Below are 23,279 nucleotides of genomic sequence, written 5' to 3'. Positions count from 1 at the left end.
GTTGTTCCTCATCCAAGCAAATAAATGCTTCTTAAATATTGCCTAGATTCTCGAAATAAGAGTGGTCGACTCTCTCAGATCTTGCCACCTACATACAATTTAACATTACCTTAAAATAATCCGTCAAATAGCAGTGGCGGCTATGATCCAGTTTTTGAATAAATAAAGCCGCAACACCATTTTGGTCTGTGCTGCTGTTGATTCATGACGGGTTTGTTGCTGTTTTTGATGCCATGGTGAGGGTTGAGACATGTCGAGAAGTAGTTGTGTTCCCGTTATATTTCACTTTGCATTTACAAAGGTTGTACTCGCCAACCATCTTGTCAAGATGATGTCCTCTATTACAAAAGCCAAACTTTTTTCATCCATCCATCCATCATCTACCGCTTATCCGGGGCCGGGTCGCGGGGGCAACGGCTTTAGCAGGGAAGCCCAGACTTCCCTCTCCCTAGCTACTTCTTCCAGCTCTCCCCGGGGGATCCCGAGACGTTCCCAGGCCAGCTCGGTGACATAGTCTCTCCAGCGTGTCCTGGGTCTTCCTCGGGGTCTCCTCCCGGAACTTTTTTTTTTCTTCAAAATTGTTTAACGCATGGGTGGCACGGTAGACCATTGGTTAGCATGTCCGCCTCACAGTGCAGAGTAGCAGGGTTCAATTCTGGCTCCAGCCTAACTTTGTGAAGTTTCTATGTACCCAGAGAAAACCGACAAAGGCACGGGGCTGTGTGGGTTTTCTCCGGGTCCTCCAATTTCCTCCCACATTCCAAAAATGTGCATGGCAGGTTAATGGAACACTCTAAATTGTCCCTAGGTGTGAGCGTGAGGGCGAATGGTTGTTTGTCTATGTGTGTTCTGCGATTGGCTGGCAACTAATTCAGGGTGTCCACCGCATACTTCCTGTAGGCTGAGATAGGCTTCAGCACGCCTGCAACCCTTGTGAGGATAGGATTAGGAAATGGAAGAATGGATGGGTGTTTAAAGTATTTGCCATCATGAGGTATTGAGTGTTGACGTTTGATTTAATTTGTTTGTTTGTTTTTATTAATGGGAAGTAGCCGTGTCATGTCAAATCTGAAAAAAAAAATGGCTTTGAAATGTTTTGCATTTATTATTCCTTTTAGGATCCCCCTCCACCCCCCTCCCATTTCTTTCACTAAATTTGGATTGATCTGCTATTTTTAGGTATGGGGATGAGATCATGGAAATCAATAACACTGTGGTTTACAATATGGCACTAAACGATGTCTACACAGTCCTGAGCCATTGCACACCAGGGCCAGTTCAGGTTATCATCAGTCGACACCCCGACCCCAAAGTATGTAATGCCTTCAGTTAATTTATGCACTTTTATTTTACTGCACTACCCGATACCCACGCTTATTTGCAAAGTTATGTTTTGGTGTCTCATCAGCTTTGTTTCTGAAACAAAACTATGCTGGGTTACCATTAACTAGACCGACTGCCTATACTGGCTTTTCCTCACACTTTGTGACAGCGCTGCTGACTATGGGTCTTTGTTTATGAAGTTCTAAATTCTGTCTTGAGAAGTTGGGAGGAGATATGCAGCGGTAGTCCAGTGATGGTTGTGGTTTACTGTATGTTCGCGATTACACCAAATTGGCACAGTCAACAATTGTGGCCGGCACTGCCACTTTTGAATATAAACATATTGTATACAGTACATTGTTTTAAAGTGTTCCAATGTTGATAAAAATTGTTTATATATGGATTAATACATGTCACAAAACTAACTATAAATATTTTAAGGGCATGTCACCAAGTGTGGCTTGTTTGAATACAATACTGTATATTGAGTTGACTGTGGACTGTGTGCATATCGGCCTGCTGTACTCTTTTTGTCTTCTTTAGGTGTCAGAGCATCAGCTGAATGATGCAATAGCTCAAGCTGTGGAAAATAGCAAACTGAGACAGGACAAGAGCCACTGGAGTATTGATGGCCATGGTAAATTCTTTTTTTCCCACCAACTACCTGAGTCTTCTTCAATGTTAACCATATACAGTGGAGTAAATCCTATTTAGCGTGTACTATAACACACTTAGTGGCATCTCTGCTCAACGGTTACTTGAACAAATGGGCTATTCCTGACCACCACCAAAACCACTACCAGGGCATCAACAACTCAATCAGGATCATAAGCAATCTGACTGTGTGTGTTTCATTTTACAAAGTTTATATGTACAATGCTTCCCCCGTCCATCCATTTCAATGTTTTAATCCACTTATCTTCACAAGGGTCACGGTTATGCTGGGGCCTATCCCAGCTGTCTTCGGGCAGCAGGTGGGGTACACCCTGAATTGGTTGTCAGCCAATCGCAGGGCGCACATCGATGAACAACCATCCGCGCTCAGAATCACAATTTAGAGGGACAATTCAGAGTGTTCCAATAAAAACAAACTCCCCACTGGAAGACCTGAGCCAGAATCTTTGGAAAACTAAAAGGTTTTGTGTTGTCAAACCAAAAGTGCTTATGTCGTGGAATTGAACATATGTAAAAAGATAAGGTTAAGTGTGTTGATGAATGAATATTAGTAGGTCAGGCTGATCTGTATTTCTGTCACAACTTTTGGTTTCATCTCCCTCAAATATTGAAGAGGGTTTTGTTTTTTGTTTTTTTATTTGTTTATTATTTGTTTATTTCATTATTAATTTGTTTTCATTCATGTCTAGCAAGAATGCAAAACACATCCTAAATTGAAGAGAAAAATGTCACCTTTTGGTATAATCTATGTCACAGGTTTGCGAAAGTTGGAGTCCTGTTCCCACAGCCGACAAAGATGCAAACGTTGTTCTGAAAGGAGCTCCGGTCAGGTCACAGTTCGTCAAGTTCAAAAATCCATGACCCGCTCCTGCAGTGACAACACCAATAACCATCACCAAGACCGCCTCCTCAACATCCACAACTTTCCCAACACATGTCATAACCCATCAGCCCGCGTCCACAGCCTCGACACACCTCAGGTAAGTGTGATCAATAGCAGTTGTAAAGGGAATCAATCTATCAACCTATCTATCGATCTATCTATCTATCTACGCCTGGACATGAACTGTTCACCTCACAGCACAGATCTGTGACCTCCCAAACAAACTTTATATCATCGACCCGCAGTTCCTTCTTGTGCTGTTTGGCCTCCCGCCGGACTCCAGCAAATCAGTTTCAGCATTGAATAGATATATTCACAATGATCTTGAAGTCAATTATTATTGGCTTTTGGTTGTTATGATGGCCAGCGAAACAAAAATATCTTGGAGAATAGTGCCTTTGCACAAGTGATGCCCACCAATCACAGTACTGTTTTTTAGTTTCTCAAGAGTTTTGTGAGTCTTGTTAATTTCATACTGGTTTCATACTCTCTCTATTATGATTATCTGTATTTAATGGTTCATGTAGAATTGATAGATTCATTTCCAGCATAAGGTGTGGCAACCGGGGAGGCAAGGCACTTGATGCAGGTGGCAGCTGCCACCAATTGCCACTCTGTAAAACCGCTCAAGTGTACCTATGGAGTGTAATCTACCAATTCAGACATACGAGCTGTTCAGTTCAGTTCAAGATCTTTTATTTCTACTGCTTATTTTATCTAATGCTTTTTGAGACCCAGGTGGAGCGGGTGCCTGGTTTTTTTTTGGTTTGTTTGTTTTTTCAGCAAATGATTGACCTCATATTGAAGCAACCACCATGTTGTAATTTAACCTCATTATCCCACAGTCAAAATTTCACAATGTGGATGGATGTCACACTGGCTGAAAACAAGTGTCTTAGTCGTTACCAAGGCAACCTCTGTTTGCCTCTTTGTTGGGCTATAATGGCGGACCAGCCGGGACACCTTTTATGTTTTCACTATAAGTAATCATGTTGGAAATAACAAAATGTGTATTTCCAGACCTGAATTTTTTTTTCCTGTTTATAAGATTGAGTGATGTGTGCCACATCCTGTTCTCACAGTCAATGACAAAGACACAGTCCAACAACAGACTCTCGGTGCCTGTGTGTGCTGATGATGACTACAATGTTCCATTTAACTCTTCTGGCGCCACGTCTAGTCAGAAGACCCCGGATGAGCCCTTCAGAGGCAATAAGGTAACTTTTTATTATTTTCCCTAGATCGAATGTAATCTCTTTTTGGCCCGTTATTACGAATCTAGTAGCAGTTGTAATGTCTTACATTAGACAATCATTTTTGTCGTATTAAAAATAGGCAGGCATGGAAAATGGAAAAAATGAGTACAGTACTACTGTTACTCGAATGGCAAAATCCCAGCGAATGGAGATACAATTTTATTACCACAAATCACATGTTTTACAGCACAGATAACCTCAAACGTGCTAGCCCATCACAGAGTGCAATGCATTCACAGCGCTGTTCATCTACATCAATAAATAAATGACACCATAGTTCTGCCTTGTTCTTGTTGTGATCCAATTTATATTTTTCATGTTGAAGACATGCAAGGTACATTTCTCTGTGTAGTTCTTGCTTCAATGTGCTGTTAGTACTGTTTTTTTCAACACTACTTGCAGCAGAGTTACCGATTGCATCAAATGCATATTCAACAAACCTCAATTCCAATGAGGTTGGGAAATTGTGTAATATGTCAATAAGAAACAGAATACAATGACTTGCACATTCTTTTCAACCCATATGCACATGAATACAAAAAGAAGACAAGGTGTTTATAAATAAAGCTTTGTCTGGCCATTGCTCCTGGCCTTGCAAAGAGGTATTGGTTGTCTTTGCAGAACTTCACACGGCTGTCTCTGCTGAACATGGAGTTGGAAGCTTCACAGCATTTTTTTGGTGTCAAAAGAATTGCAATGGGCCAGCCACGTTTCTCCCAATGAAAATTATTGCGAAATGTCTGAACAGCGTTTTCTCCATTTCGGAGAGCACACAGTCCTCCATTGTGTCTCCTGCTAAAAATGTAAATGAGGGCATGCACAACTTTGCCCTCTAAAAGTTTGCCAAAGAATAATTTGGCCAAGACAAACCTATGCCAACTTCATCCATGTTTTGGTTGAAGGGGTTTGAGCAAGGGATTTGGAGTGATTATCTTGCAGTTTGCCTAGATCCGTTTAGATCAGTGGTGGGCAAACTACGGCCCGCGGGCCGAATCCGGCCCGTTGGTCTTTTTAATCCGTCCCACCGAAGGTTGGTCCACAATTAAGGTTCGATGTGAATGATTGCATTCATTTCAATTGGACTTGTAATGACAGACATTTCACCGCCAGGTGGCGCATTGACTTGAAGTTGCAGAACACGGGGGGGCGGGGCAATCTTTTCGACCACCTAGTACCTCTGTATCGCTCTACTTCTACTGGTCTGATCACAACCCATCTGCAGCGATGCACAGGCTAAAATAGGTCATCAACAACACTTTTGTCATTTAAAAAAAGTATATTAATACCGTACTTTCATGCTTTTGTTCTGTTGATGTTTGATATGGACCGTCAACAAATGCAGTTTTTTTTTTTAATGTACCATAGCTCGTGCTGACCTGGCCCTTCTGTCAAATTTTAAAAGTCAATGCGGCCCCCGAGCCAAAAAGTTTGCCCACCCCTGGTTTAGATACAAGGGCGGAGAAACCAGTGCAGAGTCACTGCCTGAACTGCTACAAACACCACCCATGCAGCCGGTAAGATCCTGTGATCTGTGACTCTTGCGGTTCATTGCTGACTGTTTGTGTCCGCAGTAACTTTGCCATGTGGTTGGTGGTCCAGTTAACACTTGGCTTGTTAACCATTTAATGCCCACATGTACAGTTTTTGTTGTTGTTGTCCCAAATCGATTGTAATGTGGTGAAATTTACGACATGTAAAATATGTGGCGCTTAAATGCTACTTTGTGCTTTCAGCACATCAAAGGGCTTTCACTTTAATCTATCTATCCATCCATTTTCTGATCCGCTTATCCTCACAAGGGTCACAGGGCATGCCGGCGCCTATCCCAGCTGTCTTCAGGTAGTCGGCGGGGGACACCCTGAACTGGTTGCCAGCCAATCGCAGGGCACACACAGACAAACAAACAATCACGCTCACACTCACACCTAGGGACAATTTAGAGTGTTCCATTAACCTGCCACACATGTTTTTGGAATGTGAGAGGAAACCAGAGTATCAGGAGAAAACCCACACAGGCACGGGGAAAACATGCAAACTCCACACAGGAAGGCTGGACCTGGGATTTTGCTAAATTTTGAACCAGAAATTGTGCAGCCATCTCGTTACCTCTGCGTCCCGTGTCCAAGATGCATAATTTTCCAGCAGGACGCTCTGTTCCAAATAATGTGCGTTTTTGGGACGCAAGGAAATTTCTCAGTCAAAACAAAACAAAAAAAAAAACTACGGCAGGCCGCAGGATTTCACGATAACGATCGTTACCGGTAGCGTGTCGTTTCCGTGGCGTCATTTTAACGGTATCGAAAAATCGTTTAACCATAAAAGTCACCGCACGCGAGTTGACTGTACGCGATCAAATCTCTCCTGTGTGATCAACGCGATTTCACTGTGCCTGTATGGGTGTTTGTGGTGTGATGTGTGAGTGTGTTTTTTCTAATTTACTTTCGTTTTGTTTTGAGTGTTGGGGGGACGGAACAGATAACGTTATGTGCGCATGCGGGTTGCTATTTTAGTCCGCAAACTGAGGAATCGCGCGGATGAAAGTTTGAGATGGCGGCGAAAAAAACTCACAAAGGTCTACTAATTACGACACTTAAGAAGGGAATGCCAATCCGATTTTTCGTATGAATCGTCCGAAGGGCGTACTGTATCACTAAACTCACCTGTGACGTATGCACAGAACGCGAGAGCGAAATACGACGCGAGGCACGATTACGAGGCAAGTTGGTCATTAGATCTATAGGCTAATCGCTATGAAAAATATTATGAAACAGTATTGGTTATTGTATAATTTACTGGTTGTAGCATGGTAACTTTAGGAATAAAACATTTATCACAAGGTGTAGTAATGCTAATGTTAACTGCTTGTAGAACTAATGATGACGTGTGTTAGATTCTTTCGTCAAATTGATAGTAGATTACACATGCATCGTCTTGGGAAGAGGAAGTCAAGCCACATCAATATTTACCTGTATTAATGATTACGAGTAAATTAATCTTTGCAGTGTGAGATTGGAAAAAATACTCTGATTTTGTGGTATGCAGTATTCATGATGCCATATGAGTACACCAGTTTTTGATCCATTTATTTTTGGGAATAAACCTGGAGTACACAGCTGCTGATGTAATGTTCATTGTTCATGCATAGTTTTCAAACATTTACCCTTGAAACATGATACTTTTGAGTTTCAAAATTCTTGATTATGAATATCACTCAAAATAGAAAAATGGGTTCCCATGATGAACGTTTACGGAATCCAAAATTAGTTACCGCTGGTTTCCCATTGGGTAATCCGACGGAACCGAAAAACGGTTACCGTGAATTTCCGAAATCCTCAGGCCTGCTACTGAATTATTTACATTTTTGCAGCATTTGTTTATAATTGTATGTATATGTTGTTGTTTGTGTTATTATCATATGCAATTGAATAAGCAGACCATTTCAGAATTCGAAATTTGGGACTCTCTAAATGCATAATGGCACTCATACTTTTCTGATCAACGAGTCCCTGGGACTCGCTGCGGGTAAACTATAAAATTATCACTGATTGTGTTGTGTGCTTTTCACAGAATTGTTGCATCGCTGAGAAAACAGGCTGTTCAATTTTTTTTCTAATTTCTTTATCATGTCCATTTTCAGTTGACTGACTGTTCCACATCCTGCTTACACACCACTTGTAAAGTAACAGTCATGCTTGAACTATTTTTTTTCTTTTGTTGCTCTTAAATAACATTTAACATGTATAATGTACTGTCTTTCTAGTGGCTACACTTCAGCAATGCATACATGGCTTTGAGAAATATCCTGGGTTTACTCTCAAGGGATGTATGTCACGTGATAATTTGACTTGCGCAAAGCATGCAGCTTTCATATTTGGATGATCTGCTCTTCCTGTCGGTTTGGTGTTTGATTCGTCGACTGTTTAAACCACTGTAGGTCATGGCTGAACGCCCAATTAATCTCGTAATAGTGCTGCGTGCATTAATTATGAGCTAATTTAATCAAACTGGTCTAATGACTTTTCTTCTCCACTCAACCTGCAGAAAAGAGCTCAAATGTTTCAGAGAATGGACTATGGCGACTTGATCTGCTTCGTTCTTCATGACACATTCATACTGCCATTAATTACAAAGGACATCATTTCACTGCATTTGACTTTTTATTCTTTCAGTCTACCTGCATTGCTCTGATGTTATTTCACTTTTTGTCATTTGTTATTCGATGAATTCCCATGATTGTACAAATAACATGTTCCTCACATGATGTCCATCATATCTTTTGCCATGTAGTGTACATTTACCATATTGGCCCGAGTATAAAACGGCCCTGATTATAAGACGACTCCCTCTTTTTCAAGACTCAAGTTTGAAAAAATACTTTTTGAACACCACATTAGTTTTTATTCAGAAAAATGTTCTTTTGCCTCATTCAAATCTTAATAACTGAACATTTAAATATGTAAACTAAAGTGCAATCGCATTCGTAAATGAATGGCTTCTGGTTTTTGAAATGTAAATTACAATACATCATAACTTCTCCTCAGCTGCCGGTTAACCTGGCCGATCTTCGACCCACTTTTCTCCAGATTGTCGCTACGTTTCTCCATTTTCTGTTATCTCTTCTATTATTTTCTTCTCTTTTCTTTCTTACCGCTATTTTTTTATTTTTCTTCTTTGTGCTACTGCTATTTTTATTTTTATTCTTCGTGACAGGGGTTCTCTTTGGGCTGGCGAGTCAAGTTCAGCATTTGCTTCAATGATATCTGGCGCCATCTAGCGTCGTGAATGGGTATAATGTCTTGACCCCGAATATAAGACGACCCCCACTTTTTCAGTCTTATTTCAATGCAAAAAAACACCGTCTTATATTCGGGCCAATACGGTATTTGTTTTTTGATTGTATTAACAGCTGTTTTGCCCATAGTCTGTCCATCCCATAGTTGTGCTTGCCATCATGCTTATTTGTGATGTTATCATAATAATTCACCAATGCATGTGTGCAGTGGTGGTTCCTGGCATGTGTGGCATGTGTGACATGTGGGCAGGGACCGCGTCCTCCCAGAGAAAACAACAACAAAAAGTTTGCTGCCTGAAATGATTTTCTATGGCATGAAGCAGTGTTTCCCAAACAAGGCTACGCACACCCCTCGGTGTACATGAGCACATCGCAGGGAGGGGGTGGCGGGGTTGGAGGGGGTCCGGGGAAATAGGTCATTCAGTATCTCCTAGTTTGGTATCCTGTGGCACAGCCACGCCAAAATCAGAACAAGTCAATGCAAGTGTCTTAATGAGTACGTTAACATGCAGTCATTATTCGGGTTAAGGTCAAAATGCAGGTACAAGTACTTTCTGTACACACACAAAAAACAAAGATTTCTTGTGGATAGAGCATGCACCAATGTTTCGCTCAAAGGAGGCAACCCGTTTGCATTTATATGACCACATTTTCGGATTAGAAAAGGGGTAATCCAGGGGCCTCTTTTGTTTTTTTAACTCAAATATGCACATATGACATGGCCTTTCAAAACCCGAACATTGGCAATATTTTGCAAAGGTTATTGACTGGATGTAAACATACTCATGAATGCTCAGATATTTGGCATTGTGGGTCTGAATATTATTTGTGTTCAGTGTTTTGTTCCTGATATTTAACATTTAAATGACTGTGCTCCTTTGAATAAGGTCCCTTTAAATATTTTTTTCGGTGAATATTCTGAGCTCTATTGAACAAATACTCCCATTACTTTGATTCATATTTTTCGATTCATATTACTTATTTATTTTCAAGGCAACATATTTATTTTTATGTTGAATTTTAATTAGGCGGGTCCAGTGGTTAGCGCGTGAACCTCACAGTGCAGAGGTTCAATTCCAGATCCGGCTTCCCTGTGTGGAGTTTGCATGTTCTCCCCATGCCTGTGTGGGTTTTCTCCAGGTACTCCGGTTTCCTCCCATATTCCAAAAAACATGCATGGCAGGCTGACTGAACACTCTAATTTGTCTGTAGGTGTAAATGTGAGCACGGATGGTTGTTTGTCTCTGTGTGTCCTGCGATTGGCTGGCAACCAGTTCAGGGTGTCTCCCGCCTACTTCCCGAAGACGGCTGGGATCGGCTCTAGCGCCCCCCCCCAACCCTTGTGCATCCACAAGGGGCTAAATATTCTTTGAAGTCTTGCTTGCCTCCTTCTTCCTTCGTTTCGTCGGTAGTTAACTATGCTGTTGGTATTATCTTTGTTTCACGATGGCTGCGCAGAGCTCACAAAATAGTTGTCTGTTTGAGTGTGTATTGGCGAACACACGTGTGACTGAATGTCCGGCAGAACCCTTTTAGGTTATAATTGGTTTCTGCTAATAACCACCACGACACTAGACACTATAGGAACACTGACAAGGAAACAACTCAATGGGGGACAAGAGACTGTAACTAACACCATATATACTGTCGGCTTTTGGGAAAATTGAATGCTGTTGGTGCGACTTGTCGTGCGGAAAATACGCAAGTTCAAAATGTTGTTCTTGATATATCTATAAAACGACACCATACATTTTAAAATATGTATTTTGTCTTCACGCAAATGATTCTCTGCCATAGCTGTATTCTAATGTGTTTAAAAGAATAGATCCTGTAAGATCCACTCGAGTATATTTTTCATCGGTGTGTGCACGCTTGTGTTTGTAGCAGTGTGTGGGTGAGTGAGTGAGTGAGTGAGTGAGTGAGTGAGTGAGTGAGTGAGCGAGCGGAAGTGGGCTGAGTTACAGCAATTCGTGACACATTACTTCATGTTTGTCAACCAGAAAGAAGAACAAACGAGAAAACTGTCAGAGGGGAGCAGAGAAAAGTTGACTGTGGAGGCCAACTTACCCGCAGGTAAGATATGCTTGCATTTAAGTCTCATGTGCATTTTCAAAAGGTGCTATGCTGATAAATGACGTCACTGTAGTTGTTCAAAGTCTGTTGTAAGGTTTCGGTCACAGAATAACATTTATGTTAAATAATGGACACATACTGTAAATTGTTAGGCTGGTTAAGCTCATATGCTCTTTGATGTTATGTGGACAGGTGGGGCGTCAGCTGTTCTTTGCTCACAATCAAAAAGAGGAGCTTTTAAGAGGCAAGCACGCATTGGACAGCAGCTTCAGGATCCCTGGGTTCGCCTCGTGGACCATTTCCCTCAAGATTTGCGAGAAGTCCGAGACCTGCGCACATTTCTCCACCACCCCGCAGACAGTGCTGTCACGATGAAAAATGAAGAGACTATGGCGGAGCTGAATTGCGCTGCCACGGATGCTACTTCAACTCATCTGTCCAACCTCACCCCCGAAGACAAAGACGAGATCCCCGCGGGATCCAAAAAAGGGCCTCCGGTGGCACCCAAGCCTGCTGGGTTTCGCCAGAGCCTGAAAAAGATTCAGCATGAGCAAGACCAGAAGATGCAGGGTGAACTTGCAAAGCCAAGGCATGCTGTCGGCTTCTACAGAAGCTTCAATAGGAGATTTGACTCATCTGTTTCCAACCTGTCCGTTAAAGATAAAATCCACTCATTTGAGATTTTTTCAACCCCAGCCTCTCCAGAGAAAGTGGACACTAAGAGGCATGTAGTCCCATCTATCTCGCTTCCTCTGATGGGGAGAGAGTTAGACAGAAAACATGCCACAAACAAAAATGAAGCCTCACAAGAAATCCAGGCAAAGCAGTCTGCATCTGTCACGGGAACAGACATGTCCGATTCTCCCTCTTCTATCATAGCATTCAATCTTGAAACAAGCAGGACAAAAAAAATTCCCAAGGCTGAGCCTCAATCCAGCCAATTAGCTCCCGATCACTTGCCCTCTCAGACTGATGCAGAAGCTGCGACACAGTTTTCTCATTCACTTTCAGTCCAACATGCGTTAAATATCCACCCCTCTGAAGAATTGCTTGTTACTCCTGTACCGGAAGCTCGAGGAGTAGATGTCAGCAGCTCTGCAGAGTCCAAAGATTTCTCCACTCCAAGCCTGGCCTCTGTGGGACTCAGTCATGCCGAAGAAGGGAGTTCTCCAGAAATGGCCGAACAGGAAGAACAAACAAAACATTGTCACTTGAACCCAAGTGACAATCGGTCGACCGACAATACCGCTCATCGAGACCTGGAGGGAGAGAATTTTCGTAAAATCCTTGCCTTTAGCAACCAGGTATTTTTACTCACAAAAATGTTAAATTGTGTCACTTTTTACAAGCTCAGACTGCATTATGATCTCATGGTGCTCACAGTGTGATAATGTAGAGCACCGGTGTCAAAGCCACGTCATTTTATGTAGCCCGCGGATGCAAATCATGTGTCAACTTTCATGATCCTTGCTGAAATCTGTACCGCCATGTCAAATTGTCATGGGTAATAAATATCGTTGGGATTTTGCATCGGCCCTCCGAGGGATGCCGTAACTCTGAAGTGGCCCGCGACAAAAAATGAGTTTGACACCCCTGAATTGTGGAGCATTAAAACACGGTTGAGTCAAGTACTGTATTCCATTTAAATGTGGTGACATGGTTCCAGGTATCGCAAGCGTTGATGCGAACCCTTCCCGTGCCCACTGAGCATGGTCCGGCCGGTTACTCTCCAAACCTCTTAGCCTCCACTGGTGAAGACGTGATCAACCCCCATGAGTGTGATCCCCTTTCAGATGTCACCGACACTGGATTTTCTATTAGGTGAGGACTTACACATTTCAATGTGGGAGCAGGAACTCTCACAAGACAGAGAGCTCTTTAGTCTTTCTGTTGAACAGGAAGTGGCTTTAAAACAAAAGTTCAGAATAACCACTTCCCGTTTTATCATCGCTGTTGTACAGATAATAAGGTGCAACCACTACCCTATGTGTGATAATCTGACCGTCATCTGTTTGGTGTTTTTTTTACCCTGAACCCAGCTTGGCCACTCTCAGAGCATGTACCATTGAGTTTAAGGAGGGGGGATCCCCCCAAGAAGTGGCGGTTCCCTCTGCTTGCGCTCAGTCCGTCATTTCAGCGATCCCGTCTGAGGAAATAGAGATGATGATCAAAGAAGTCAGAGCTCTGGACGAAGATGCGCTGACGGTAAAACAATGGCAAAAATTAATATCCTGCCCAGCCGTTACAGGGAGCTGGCGACTACCTGACCTGACCCGACCTCGCTTTAACCCCTCTCAGGGACAACGGTTACTACAGTGGACAGCCTATCATGTTATCAGGTTATAGGTTATCATTATTGGTGCATGAAAGGGTTCAGCAGGGAGCTTGTCCTCTCTGCTGGGTAACGGAAGAGCAATGTTGGTGCGATTGTGGTCTACTAAAAGTAGCCAAAGCAGAGAAACCACTCTAATACGTTGCACAGATAAGTTGAAGAGCTGCTGACTCTTCGTTTGACGAGCATGATTTGTTATTGAAATTAGTAATCTTTTCAAAACAGTAGGCTGACTCACTTACATAAATGTGGAAATCAGAGTTTGTCTGTCAGCCTTTTGGCAAAAGGTGGTGTTGACACGCTGGACTGATTGCCAACCAATCACAGGGCACATATGAAAAAAAGGCTTTCACAATCACGTTCGCAATTATAGGCAATTCATTTACCGGTAGCCTAACATTTTGGAATGTGGGAGAAAGGCCACGCAAGGATAGGAAAGATATGCAAAGCCCACACAGGAAAGCCACAACTGAGATTTGAAGCGTCAACTTCAGAACTGTGAGTCGTGTGTGAATCTTGGCTTTCGGGATGTCCTCTTATTTATGGCTTTAATTCTTGTTAACTTTACCCATCCCTGCTTTCGAATCTTCCATACTATTGAAGTATGCAGCCATCTGTGAGTACTAAACAATCAGACCGTATGCTTTGCCCCACTTAAAAGACAAAGGTGATGGAATTTAATTCTGCAGTGGTTAAAATGAATAGAAATTGTGATGTGTGATAATTTTTTTTTCTGACTTTTCGTACAGGGGTGGGCAATTTTCCCAAACTGGAACACTTAAGCCAATATGCAAACCTCAACTTTTTGCATTTTATTTGTAATATTTTTAGAAAAAGCATTTTCTCTTCTTCAACAATTGTGACGTGCAGATATGGTCTTGTCTTGTTATGATTAGAAAAATGCAAATTTGAAACAAAATTATAAGCGGTCATCAAAATTATTTTTACACTTTCAAAATATGATTTTGTGCACCAACCGCCAACTCACTGTTCCTAGACAGGACTCCAAAATACTGCAGATCAGGGTTGCCCAACCTTCTTGGACCGAAGATCTACTTTTCGATCAACCAACCTCCTGCGATCGACCTGTTATTGCGCACGCGCACATTCGCATGCTCTTACACACGCATGCCATAATGAGCAACAACCATAATGGCCCCTAAAATGAACGAAATAGAAAAATAAAGTAGACACAAGGGTTTATGAGTTTGTGAAAAGGAAATCACTGCGTACCTTAGTGGGAGACCTGATGCGGATGCATGCGACGCACTTTTGCAGCATCATAAGTGTAAGAACATCACTATCGCAGCTCACGCGTACCATTTTAAAATGCTTCTCTCGGCCCTCCAGATTGCCATTCTTTGCGAGTACCATCGGTGAATTGTATATGAAATGCACTTTGCCTTCCTTCCTTCCTGGGCAATCGGCCCCCGTCAGGGACTTGCCCCCCCTCCCGGGTCCCACACCCGGTACGACTCTCGCTGGTGCCCCGCGAGGTTCACACTCAGTGCGGGCCCCGGAAGGGCCCTCGCCTGATTTTTGTTTAAGGAGGGTTGTGGGGCGGCTACTCCCACTTCCCTCCGTTCCAGCGGGGTGAGCCCTGGGCGCCTCACCTTCCGGTGAGGCCCCACCTCCTCCCCCGCCGGCTGGTGGGCATTTAGCCGCAACTGGGGCCCAATAGCCCCGGCGTTCCCCCCTCGCGCCACTTGGAGGCATCCCACCACGCGAGGAAATGCACTTTGCCTAATAATAATAATCATCATCATCATCATCATTATAAAGGCTACATCGCAACAGCTCTGATCACAAACTGCAAAAGCAGATTGCTGAGCACTACTTCCGGTGACGCAGGTCATGCACTATCGTAGATTAAAGGTGACCTGCTTTATTTTATTTTTGAAATACTTTTTGTGAAAGTGTGACTGATAGGATGATTAGGGTGCAGTGTACATTAAAACCAAAATATATTATTAACGTGCACAGAGACACACGAATGTTTGAAGTTATTTTTTCGTCTACACTCATCACGACAGACTTGGAACCAGTCCGCGAGTTACCGGTCGATCGCGATCAACGTAATGGTCACCCTTGCTGTAGATAGACAAGTGGGAAGTATAATATTATTGACAGCAATGTATGTTGGGGCGACTTGGTAATTGAGTGGTTAGCACATTAATTTCACAGTGCAGAGGTACTGGGTTCAATTCCAGCTCCGGCCTTCCTGTGTGGAGTTTGCATGTCCTCCCCGTGCCTGCGTGGGTTTTCTCCGGGTCCTGCGGTTTCCCCCCACATTCCAAAAACATGCATGGCAGGCTGGTTGGACACTGTGTAATCGTCACTAACCGGGTCAAGTACCTCTCAGTCTGTCAAAGATGGACGCCCATTTAACTGACAGCATCAGAATTGGAATCATATTTATTGTTAAATGCCTTATTTGTGTATGTTTATGTGTCTTTTTAGATTAAAAAATAAATAAAATAAAAGCACCAGGCCTTAGGGGAGAGCCCTGTGGAGGGAATTCATTTTGGCCACTTGTGTCTGTGATATTGTCAAAGTCAGAATCAAGGATGCTGTGCAGTCCCATGTTGACTGCGCCATCCACTGCCCGCTAGGCAAACTGCAGGGGGTCCAGCAAGGGCCAGTAATATTTTTTGGGTGGTCCAGAACAAGGCGTACGAAGGACTTCATGACCACAGACGTCAGGGTATGGACACTAGGTATAGACTGACAATCAATGGACCGGCGGAATTTACTGACAGATGGATGGGAGTGTGGTTAAAAAACAACGACTGACGATTACAGTTTGGTTCGAGTTAAAATAATGACGGACTGACAATGGAGGAGAGGTGCCTGAGCCGCTGATGGATAATGAACAACAAACATTTGTAAATGCCCACCTCACTTTTACTAGCTTTCCATAGGTGTGCCAATAAAATTAAAGCACAATTTTCAATATAAAAGCACCGCATAGCTTACGTTTTGGTTTGATAACAAGGTCACTGTAAGGTCTAGTCAGAGAGTGTAGGCCGGCCAGATTTGGCCCCCTGGGCCGCACTTAGCTCAGATCCAATTCAGTATCCTCATTCTACAGTATATTTTTTCCCATGTCTGCTCATGGTCTGTCCTTCGTTCGTTGTTGCGATTTGTTAAATCGTAACATCAGATGAGTAATAATTATGACTGGCATGAAACAAGAGCTTTCTCCTCAGCAACTGCAAGACATCCATGTTGTGATTCTGCACAAGGAAGAGGGAGCTGGACTGGGCTTCAGCATTGCCGGAGGCTGTGACCGGGAGAGTAAAGCTCTGACAGTAAGTAAGCGTCACTCACAACAGCTTTGTTTGTTACACAACGCATCATCTTCAATTCAGTCTGCTTTGGCTGTAACCTTCGGGATGCTTATTAATTAAACCGAGGGCAACTTTGCCGAAAACGCCTGTGGAAAGGTGCACCCAAAGTCAATTTTTAGCTATTCTTGAACCATTTGGAGTATCAGCATAGTTTTGGTCACTCTTTGAAATAGTCAAAATGTCACATTATGAGTATTTCTCCCATACAGTAAGAATTTGTGTAAGTGCTCCTGTCACTGAACTATGGATGTTTGAAAACAGAAGAAAAAGGTGAATCTTATGTTCGTCTAATTTCTTTTAATAATAATAATAATAAAATTACATTTTATTTATAAGCGCCTTTCAAGACACCCAAGGACAATTTACAATAACAAAAAACACAAAACAATACGGGTTGAGCAGCGGCAGCCAAAACGCGCCAGCGTTCGCTCAACGCGGAAGTCAGAAAGAAACCACAAGGGAGGGAGAGGGGGAGAAAAAAAACCACGCTCGAACCACCCTCATTTTGAGGATAATTTGAGTTAGGCAAAAAACTCCTTTTCACAATATCTGCCTTGAAAATGGATTTAGAATGTTGATTAGGACTTGAAAACACTACAGGATCAAAGCTTGAGTCTCCCCAAGCTTCGGTTCAAATTCGACATTTGTATGTAGGGTACCATTCAAATCTCCAGAAACTCAAATGTATAACATGTTCACACATGACGACGTGCATCAGCGATTTGTTTTGACAGATGATCCTAACTTTAATTAATATGTAACAACTTGTAAAAGCTCTCCAAAGCCCACACTATTAAAGCTGAGCTCTGCGGACATGTGTGGTGGGGGTCATCATATTTCATTCAGCACCAACCTCTGGCACTAATTTGAGAGCCACACAAACATGCTTATTGCGCCCTTATCGGAAGCGGTGATCAGGTTCAATGTTTCAAGTCACCAGCATTAACCCTTTCAGGGACAGCTTATCGTGCTATCAGGTTACAGGGTGCATGAAAGGGTTAAACCAGTGGTGGGCAAACTACGGCCCGCGGGCCGAATCCGGCCCGTTGGTCTTTTTAATCCGGCCCGCCGAAGGTTGCTCCACAATTAAGGTTCGATGTGAATGATTGCATTCATTTCAATTGGACTTGTAATAACAGGCATTCACCGCCAGGTGGCGCATTGACTTGAAGTTGCAGAACACGGGGGGGGGGGCAATCTTTTCGACCACCTAGTACCTCTGTATCGCTCTACTTCTACTGGTCTGATCACAACCCATCTGCAGCGATGCACAGGCTAAAATAGGTCATCAACAACACTTTTGTCATTTAAAAAAAGGATATTAATACCGTACTTTCATGCTTTTGTTCTGTTGATGTTTGATATGGACTGTCAACAAATGTAGTTTTTTTTTTAATGTACCATAGCTCGTGCTGACCTGGCCCTTCTGTCAAATTTTAAAAGTCAATGCGGCCCCCGAGCCAAAAAGTTTGCCCACCCCTGGGTTAAACCATAGGTCTCATCTTTGATGTAGATCAAAAAAAGAGGTTAGGTTTAATGAAGTGTCCCTGCCATCTGTGTGCTTTATCAAAACAATGTGTCAAGAAGTCAAGAGCGTAATGCAAGTGGGAAAAAACGTTCTTGTTTGGGCAGGTACACAAAGTGTTTCCCAACGGCCTTGCCACACAAGAGGGCACGATCCAGAAAGGAGACGAGGTGCTGTCTATCAATGGCCAAACACTCCGTGGTGTTACACATGCAGATGCCACTGCGGCACTGCGTCAAGCCCGCACTCCACAACTTGCTGTGGTCGTCGTCTGCAAGAGAGCAGAGGAACAGAGGGAAGGCACAAATGAGGAGTCCATCTGTGCAAGTGCGTGAGTTCATTCAAATCACCATCCATCCATTTTCCGATCCGCTTTGTCTTCACAAGGGTCGCGGGGCGTGCCGGAGCCTATCGCAGCTGTCTTCGAGCAGTAGGCAGGGGACACCCTGAACCGGCTGCCAGACAATCACAGGGCACACACAGAGACGAACCACCATCCACGCTTACACTCACACCTAGGGACCATTTTGAGTGTTCAATCAGCCTGCCATGCATGTTTTTGGAATGTGGGAGGAAACCGGAGCACCCGGAGAAAACCCACTTGCCTACCACTAGGCAGTTTTTCCAAAGGGTGAATTAAAAATAAGCAGCTGAGATGTGGGGATGTGGCAGTGTTCAGAGTTAACCAATCACATTCTAACATGTTAAATAGGAGCCTGCACACACCTGCCACTATTCATAAATCCCCAGATTGTCCCCAAAATACTTTTCAGCTGTTCTAGCGTGCTTTTTCCCCCCTGAGATTCACAGTAGTCACATCTTACAGCACAAGCCATGGGCTGCGGAAAGCTTCCACAGCATCAGAGGCATCTCGTTGTTCAAAGCCCTCAGTCTTGAAACGATACAAAAGAAGTTCTAAGGGGTTAAATCAAGTATGAAAATACTTAAATGGAGACAGTGGCACAACAGTGATATGACCAAGAATTGGATCCTTCTCCAAAATTGTCGAAAAGACTCTATAAAGGATAAGCCGTCAGGTAGGCTGCCAAGAGCTCAATAGCAACATTGAAATAGTTACAGATATTTCTGGAAAGTAATGGCCGTTAATTCATGTGCCCTTCAAACTTCTGCTAGAAATAAAAACAACCTCAAAAATGTCATAAAAGCCCTCTGGACTAACTGAACTTTGTTTGGGGTGAATTGGAGGCACTTTAAATGGTAGCAGGAGTATATACTGACTCTCTTTTAATTCTAAACAGCCACATTCCCAGTCAAAAGGCACACTTGTGCAACCACATCTCAGTCGTGAAGATTTCAATTTATTTTGAATCCGTTTGTCTGTTTGCAGTGGAGGAGTCCGGCACTTTGGTGAGTGTGGAGCTGAAGAAAGGTGCAGGTGGAGTTGGCTTCACTTTGGAGGGAGGAAAGGGTTCGCTGCATGGAGATAGACCGTTATTCATCAACAGGATCTTCAAAGGTAAATAAGGTGTTAACTCAGTTATGGGGCAGATGCACGGTGGGTCAGTGTCTTTTGGGGCCAGTGCGCTGACATTTAAATTATTATTACCCTCCGTTTTACCCCGAGAGACCTGCCCAGAGGGATGAACAGGTTCAATGTCAGGCTTCCGCAGAGCTTGCTGATGATCTGATCATTTGAATCAGGTGTGTTGCAACAGGGAGACTTGGAAAACATGAAGGACAGTGGCCCTCCAGGACCCGAGTTTGACACCCCTGATAGAGCAAAATGTCAAACTCAAGGCCCAGTGGCCAGATCTGGCCTGCCACGTCATTTTATGTGGCCCGCGAAAGAAAGCAGCTGAAACATGTCAACTTCCATGATCCTTTCTAAAATGTCTCCCAAAATTTTAAATTCTCATATGTAACAAATAAGAAATATATTCAAAGCATTTTCTTGTTACCAAATACCTCATGATAGTAACTTAAACAAAGAGTGTCAAACATACAGCCTGCGGGCCGGTTCCGGCCCGCAAGGAGTTTAGATCAGGCCCGCAGGATAATTTAAAAGTGAAAAAAATGCATAAAAGACACGGAATTAATATTTTTAATAAGGTGCAATTCATGGAGTATTTACTAGGGCGACACACTGTTTTGATCGGAGTAAAAGACAACATTGTTTTGATCAGAGAAGAAGGCAACTGCAGCCTCAGTCTGTCACTGAGACAGACGCAACACAGCAGACGCTATCAAGGACATATGAATACTTTATTCTTTACACATTTAATAGCACTCTCCTTAGTTTGTAAGGTGTAGGCAGGGATTACATTTAGATTTTATATGCACGTGTAAATGGTTTAAAATTCCTTTCTTTAAAAATCTCTAAAAGTGCATTACTATATTTTTTAATACCAATTACTTGTTAAAGTTTTATGCCTTTGTGCAATCAGTTGCAATGCATATAGGTGAATGATAAAAGTAAATCGCCGTGTCAAAGGAAATCTAAGGAGCTTCATGAAATGTTTTGTAAAAGATCTGCTTATTAAATGTCAACATTTTCCTAATGTTCTTGTGCTTCTTTAGACCAAAACAAAGGCAAGACATTATTTTGATTATTTATAGTAGAGTATGGTATAATTTTAATGGTCCGTACCACTTTACATTTACCGGGGCCTTATGTGGCCCACAATGTGAAATGAGTTTGACACCCCTGACTTAAACAAGAGTTGAATCTACAGTTATTCTTGGCTTCTTCTATGGTTTCCGTCATAACTGCCCCCCAAGCGAAACGGTAACTGAAATGTGGCCCGCTCCTAAAATGAGTTTGACACCCCTGATTTTTGACCAAAGATCTAGTTTTCAAGCAATCAAACTACCCAAATACGCATGCACACACGCATGCAACGATGAGCAAACGCCATGACGGTCCGTAACATCAATGAAACCGAAAAATAAAGTAGATGCAAAGTTTGTGAGTTTGTGAAAGGGAAATCACTGCCTACCTTAGTAGAGAACTGACGCGGAGGCATTGGACGCACTTTTGCAGCGTCTTAAGTGCAAGAACATCGCTATCATAGCTCACACGATCTGTTTTTAAAATGTTTCTCCTGGCGCTCCAGATTCCCATTCTTTGCAATTGCCATCGGTGAATTGTAGATGAGACACACTTTGAATGAGAATAACAATAACAAAAGAGATCTCAGCGGCCCTGCTCATAGGCTGCAATGGTAGACTGCTGACCGCTAAAAACTTCAGTGGTGCAGGTGACGTGCCGCCGTAGGTTAAAAGTGACCTGCTTTTTTAATTTCATTTGTTTTTAAATACTTTGTGAAACTGATAGTCTGTTTAGTGTACTAACACAAAAATATCTAATCTATAATAACACGCTCACACACTTTTTTTTTCTCCATTTCTCTCTTCACCCCTCGCAATTTACTTTGGACCAGTCCGCGTGATACTGGTCAATCGCGATCGACTAGTTGGGCACCCCTTATCTAGAGTATCTAGACTGTTAACGAAGTTCTAGCCAGACATCTGTGAAAAGCGTGTGGCACATGGGGTGGACTTCTATGATTTCTTCCAGAAGTGCAGTGAACCAGTATAAATTTCAGTATCAAAAGGTGAATTTTTCAGTTCCGCAGCAGCCAAGTCCAAGCACTTTGTGATGCAGAATAGTCTCGGAATATTTTAATTATACAAGGGATAGACATTCACCAGGCACCTGTAGGCTTCAGGAAGGGGTCAGAGTCGAGAATCAATGGAATGATCGAGATATAAGGGTGGAGGGGCAGTCAATCGTTTTTTTGTGTGGAGAGTAAAAGACATGTCTTGCCTTCATCTCGTCACCCACAATATTAGTTATTATAATGAGCATTGTTCTTCAGGTGGAGCAGCAGAACGATGCAGTCTTCAGTGTGGAGATCAAGTTTTGCAAGTCCAGGATACCAGTCTTCAGGATATGACCCGCTTTGAGGCCTGGAACATGATCAAGGCTTTACCCGATGGGTCCATCACAGTGGGCATCAGGAGGAGACACAGCCACTAAAAGCTCTCTTCACTTCAAGAGGCCGCAAATCGCAACAGTGGATACACATCCCAAGGACCTTTCCTTGAGATAATCACTCATAAAGAATGTTGTACTGTTGTCAGCAAATTCATGGAAACCAGGTATTAGCTTCTCAGCATGATGCAGCATTTTTTATCTTTAAAAACACTGTTATTTCATTCAGTTACAATAATCTCTGCAAAGTTATAGGACAACTCTGGAGTTAGTTTGGGTCCTTCTCAGTTATGTACCGGTACCTGAACATCTCATTGAATCTGTCAAGCATTATTGATTCATTTCAAATAAAGAATCTCAGTGCTTTTGTGTGATAATGGTTGGTGCCGTAAATACCCTGCTCAGCATATTATCAGTATCAATTTACAATGTATTAATTTTCAGGGATCGATATTCCATACAAAACAAAGTACGATGTTTACAACATTTAATGGAAAATAAAATAAAATTCACTCCCAAAGACATATTTGTCTTTTCACACTCCACACATTCAACCCGAGATACTTGTTTTTTTTCTTCAATTTTTCCAAGATTAGGGTAAAAATAAATAAATAAATAAAGGGGTCTAGAATTGGCTGGTACTGAATGACTTAAAATATCTGACCAAACATATGGGGAAAAAATGGCTTTTCTTTTTGTTCACCGACAGGAATTTAAAATCCATCCATCCATCCATTTTCCGATCAACTTTATCCTCACAAGGGTTGCAGGGCATGCTGGAGCCTATCACAGCTGTCTTTGGGCAGTAGGCGGGGTACACCCTGAATTGGTCGCCAGCCAATCGCAGGGCACACAGAGACAAACAACCATCCACGCTGACATTCACACCCAGGGACAAGAGCAGGTGTGTCAAACTCATTTTAGCCGCGGGCCAATTTGGAGTTACATCTCATCTTCCCTTGGAGGGCCGTCATCACAGTGAAACCACAAAAGAATTATTTTTACCCAACAAATTAATAGGTTAATAGTTTTTAAATCAGTCGAGTCGATTAAAATAGTTTGTTTAAATGTGGGTAAAAAGGGTACAAAATGATTGCAAAATCTCAAAGTTATTT

The 23,279-nt window shown here is 42.7% G+C and overlaps 1 protein-coding gene across 2 annotated transcripts in view; it reads left to right on the top strand.

Moving 5' to 3' along the window:
- il16 (interleukin 16) overlaps positions 1-22,541 on the top strand; it is a 43,723-nt gene extending 21,182 nt beyond the window's left edge. The window contains exons 14-25 of one of the 2 annotated variants that reach the window (XM_086106292.1): positions 1,180-1,312; positions 1,867-1,960; positions 2,755-2,978; positions 3,964-4,098; positions 10,930-11,002; positions 11,195-12,306; positions 12,669-12,823; positions 13,042-13,207; positions 16,544-16,645; positions 18,317-18,536; positions 19,558-19,686; positions 22,049-22,541. In XM_086106292.1, the coding sequence (XP_085962418.1) occupies positions 1,180-1,312; positions 1,867-1,960; positions 2,755-2,978; positions 3,964-4,098; positions 10,930-11,002; positions 11,195-12,306; positions 12,669-12,823; positions 13,042-13,207; positions 16,544-16,645; positions 18,317-18,536; positions 19,558-19,686; positions 22,049-22,209 (2,704 nt within the window). In that variant the 3' untranslated portion in view covers positions 22,210-22,541. Of the gene's footprint in view, positions 1-1,179; positions 1,313-1,866; positions 1,961-2,754; positions 2,979-3,963; positions 4,099-10,929; positions 11,003-11,194; positions 12,307-12,668; positions 12,824-13,041; positions 13,208-16,543; positions 16,646-18,316; positions 18,541-19,557; positions 19,687-22,048 lie in introns of both variants that reach the window. The other variant, XM_086106293.1, reaches the window with a different exon arrangement.
- Positions 22,542-23,279: the final 738 nt, after the last annotated feature.

Source organism: Hippocampus guttulatus, chromosome 3 (assembly GCF_054856545.1).
Source record: "Hippocampus guttulatus isolate MCC_2025c chromosome 3, RoL_Hgut_1.0, whole genome shotgun sequence".
NCBI classification, from domain to species: Eukaryota; Metazoa; Chordata; class Actinopteri; order Syngnathiformes; family Syngnathidae; genus Hippocampus; species Hippocampus guttulatus.
Note: the sequence above shows the minus strand (reverse complement) of the source record. Positions and strands in the feature narration are given on the sequence as shown.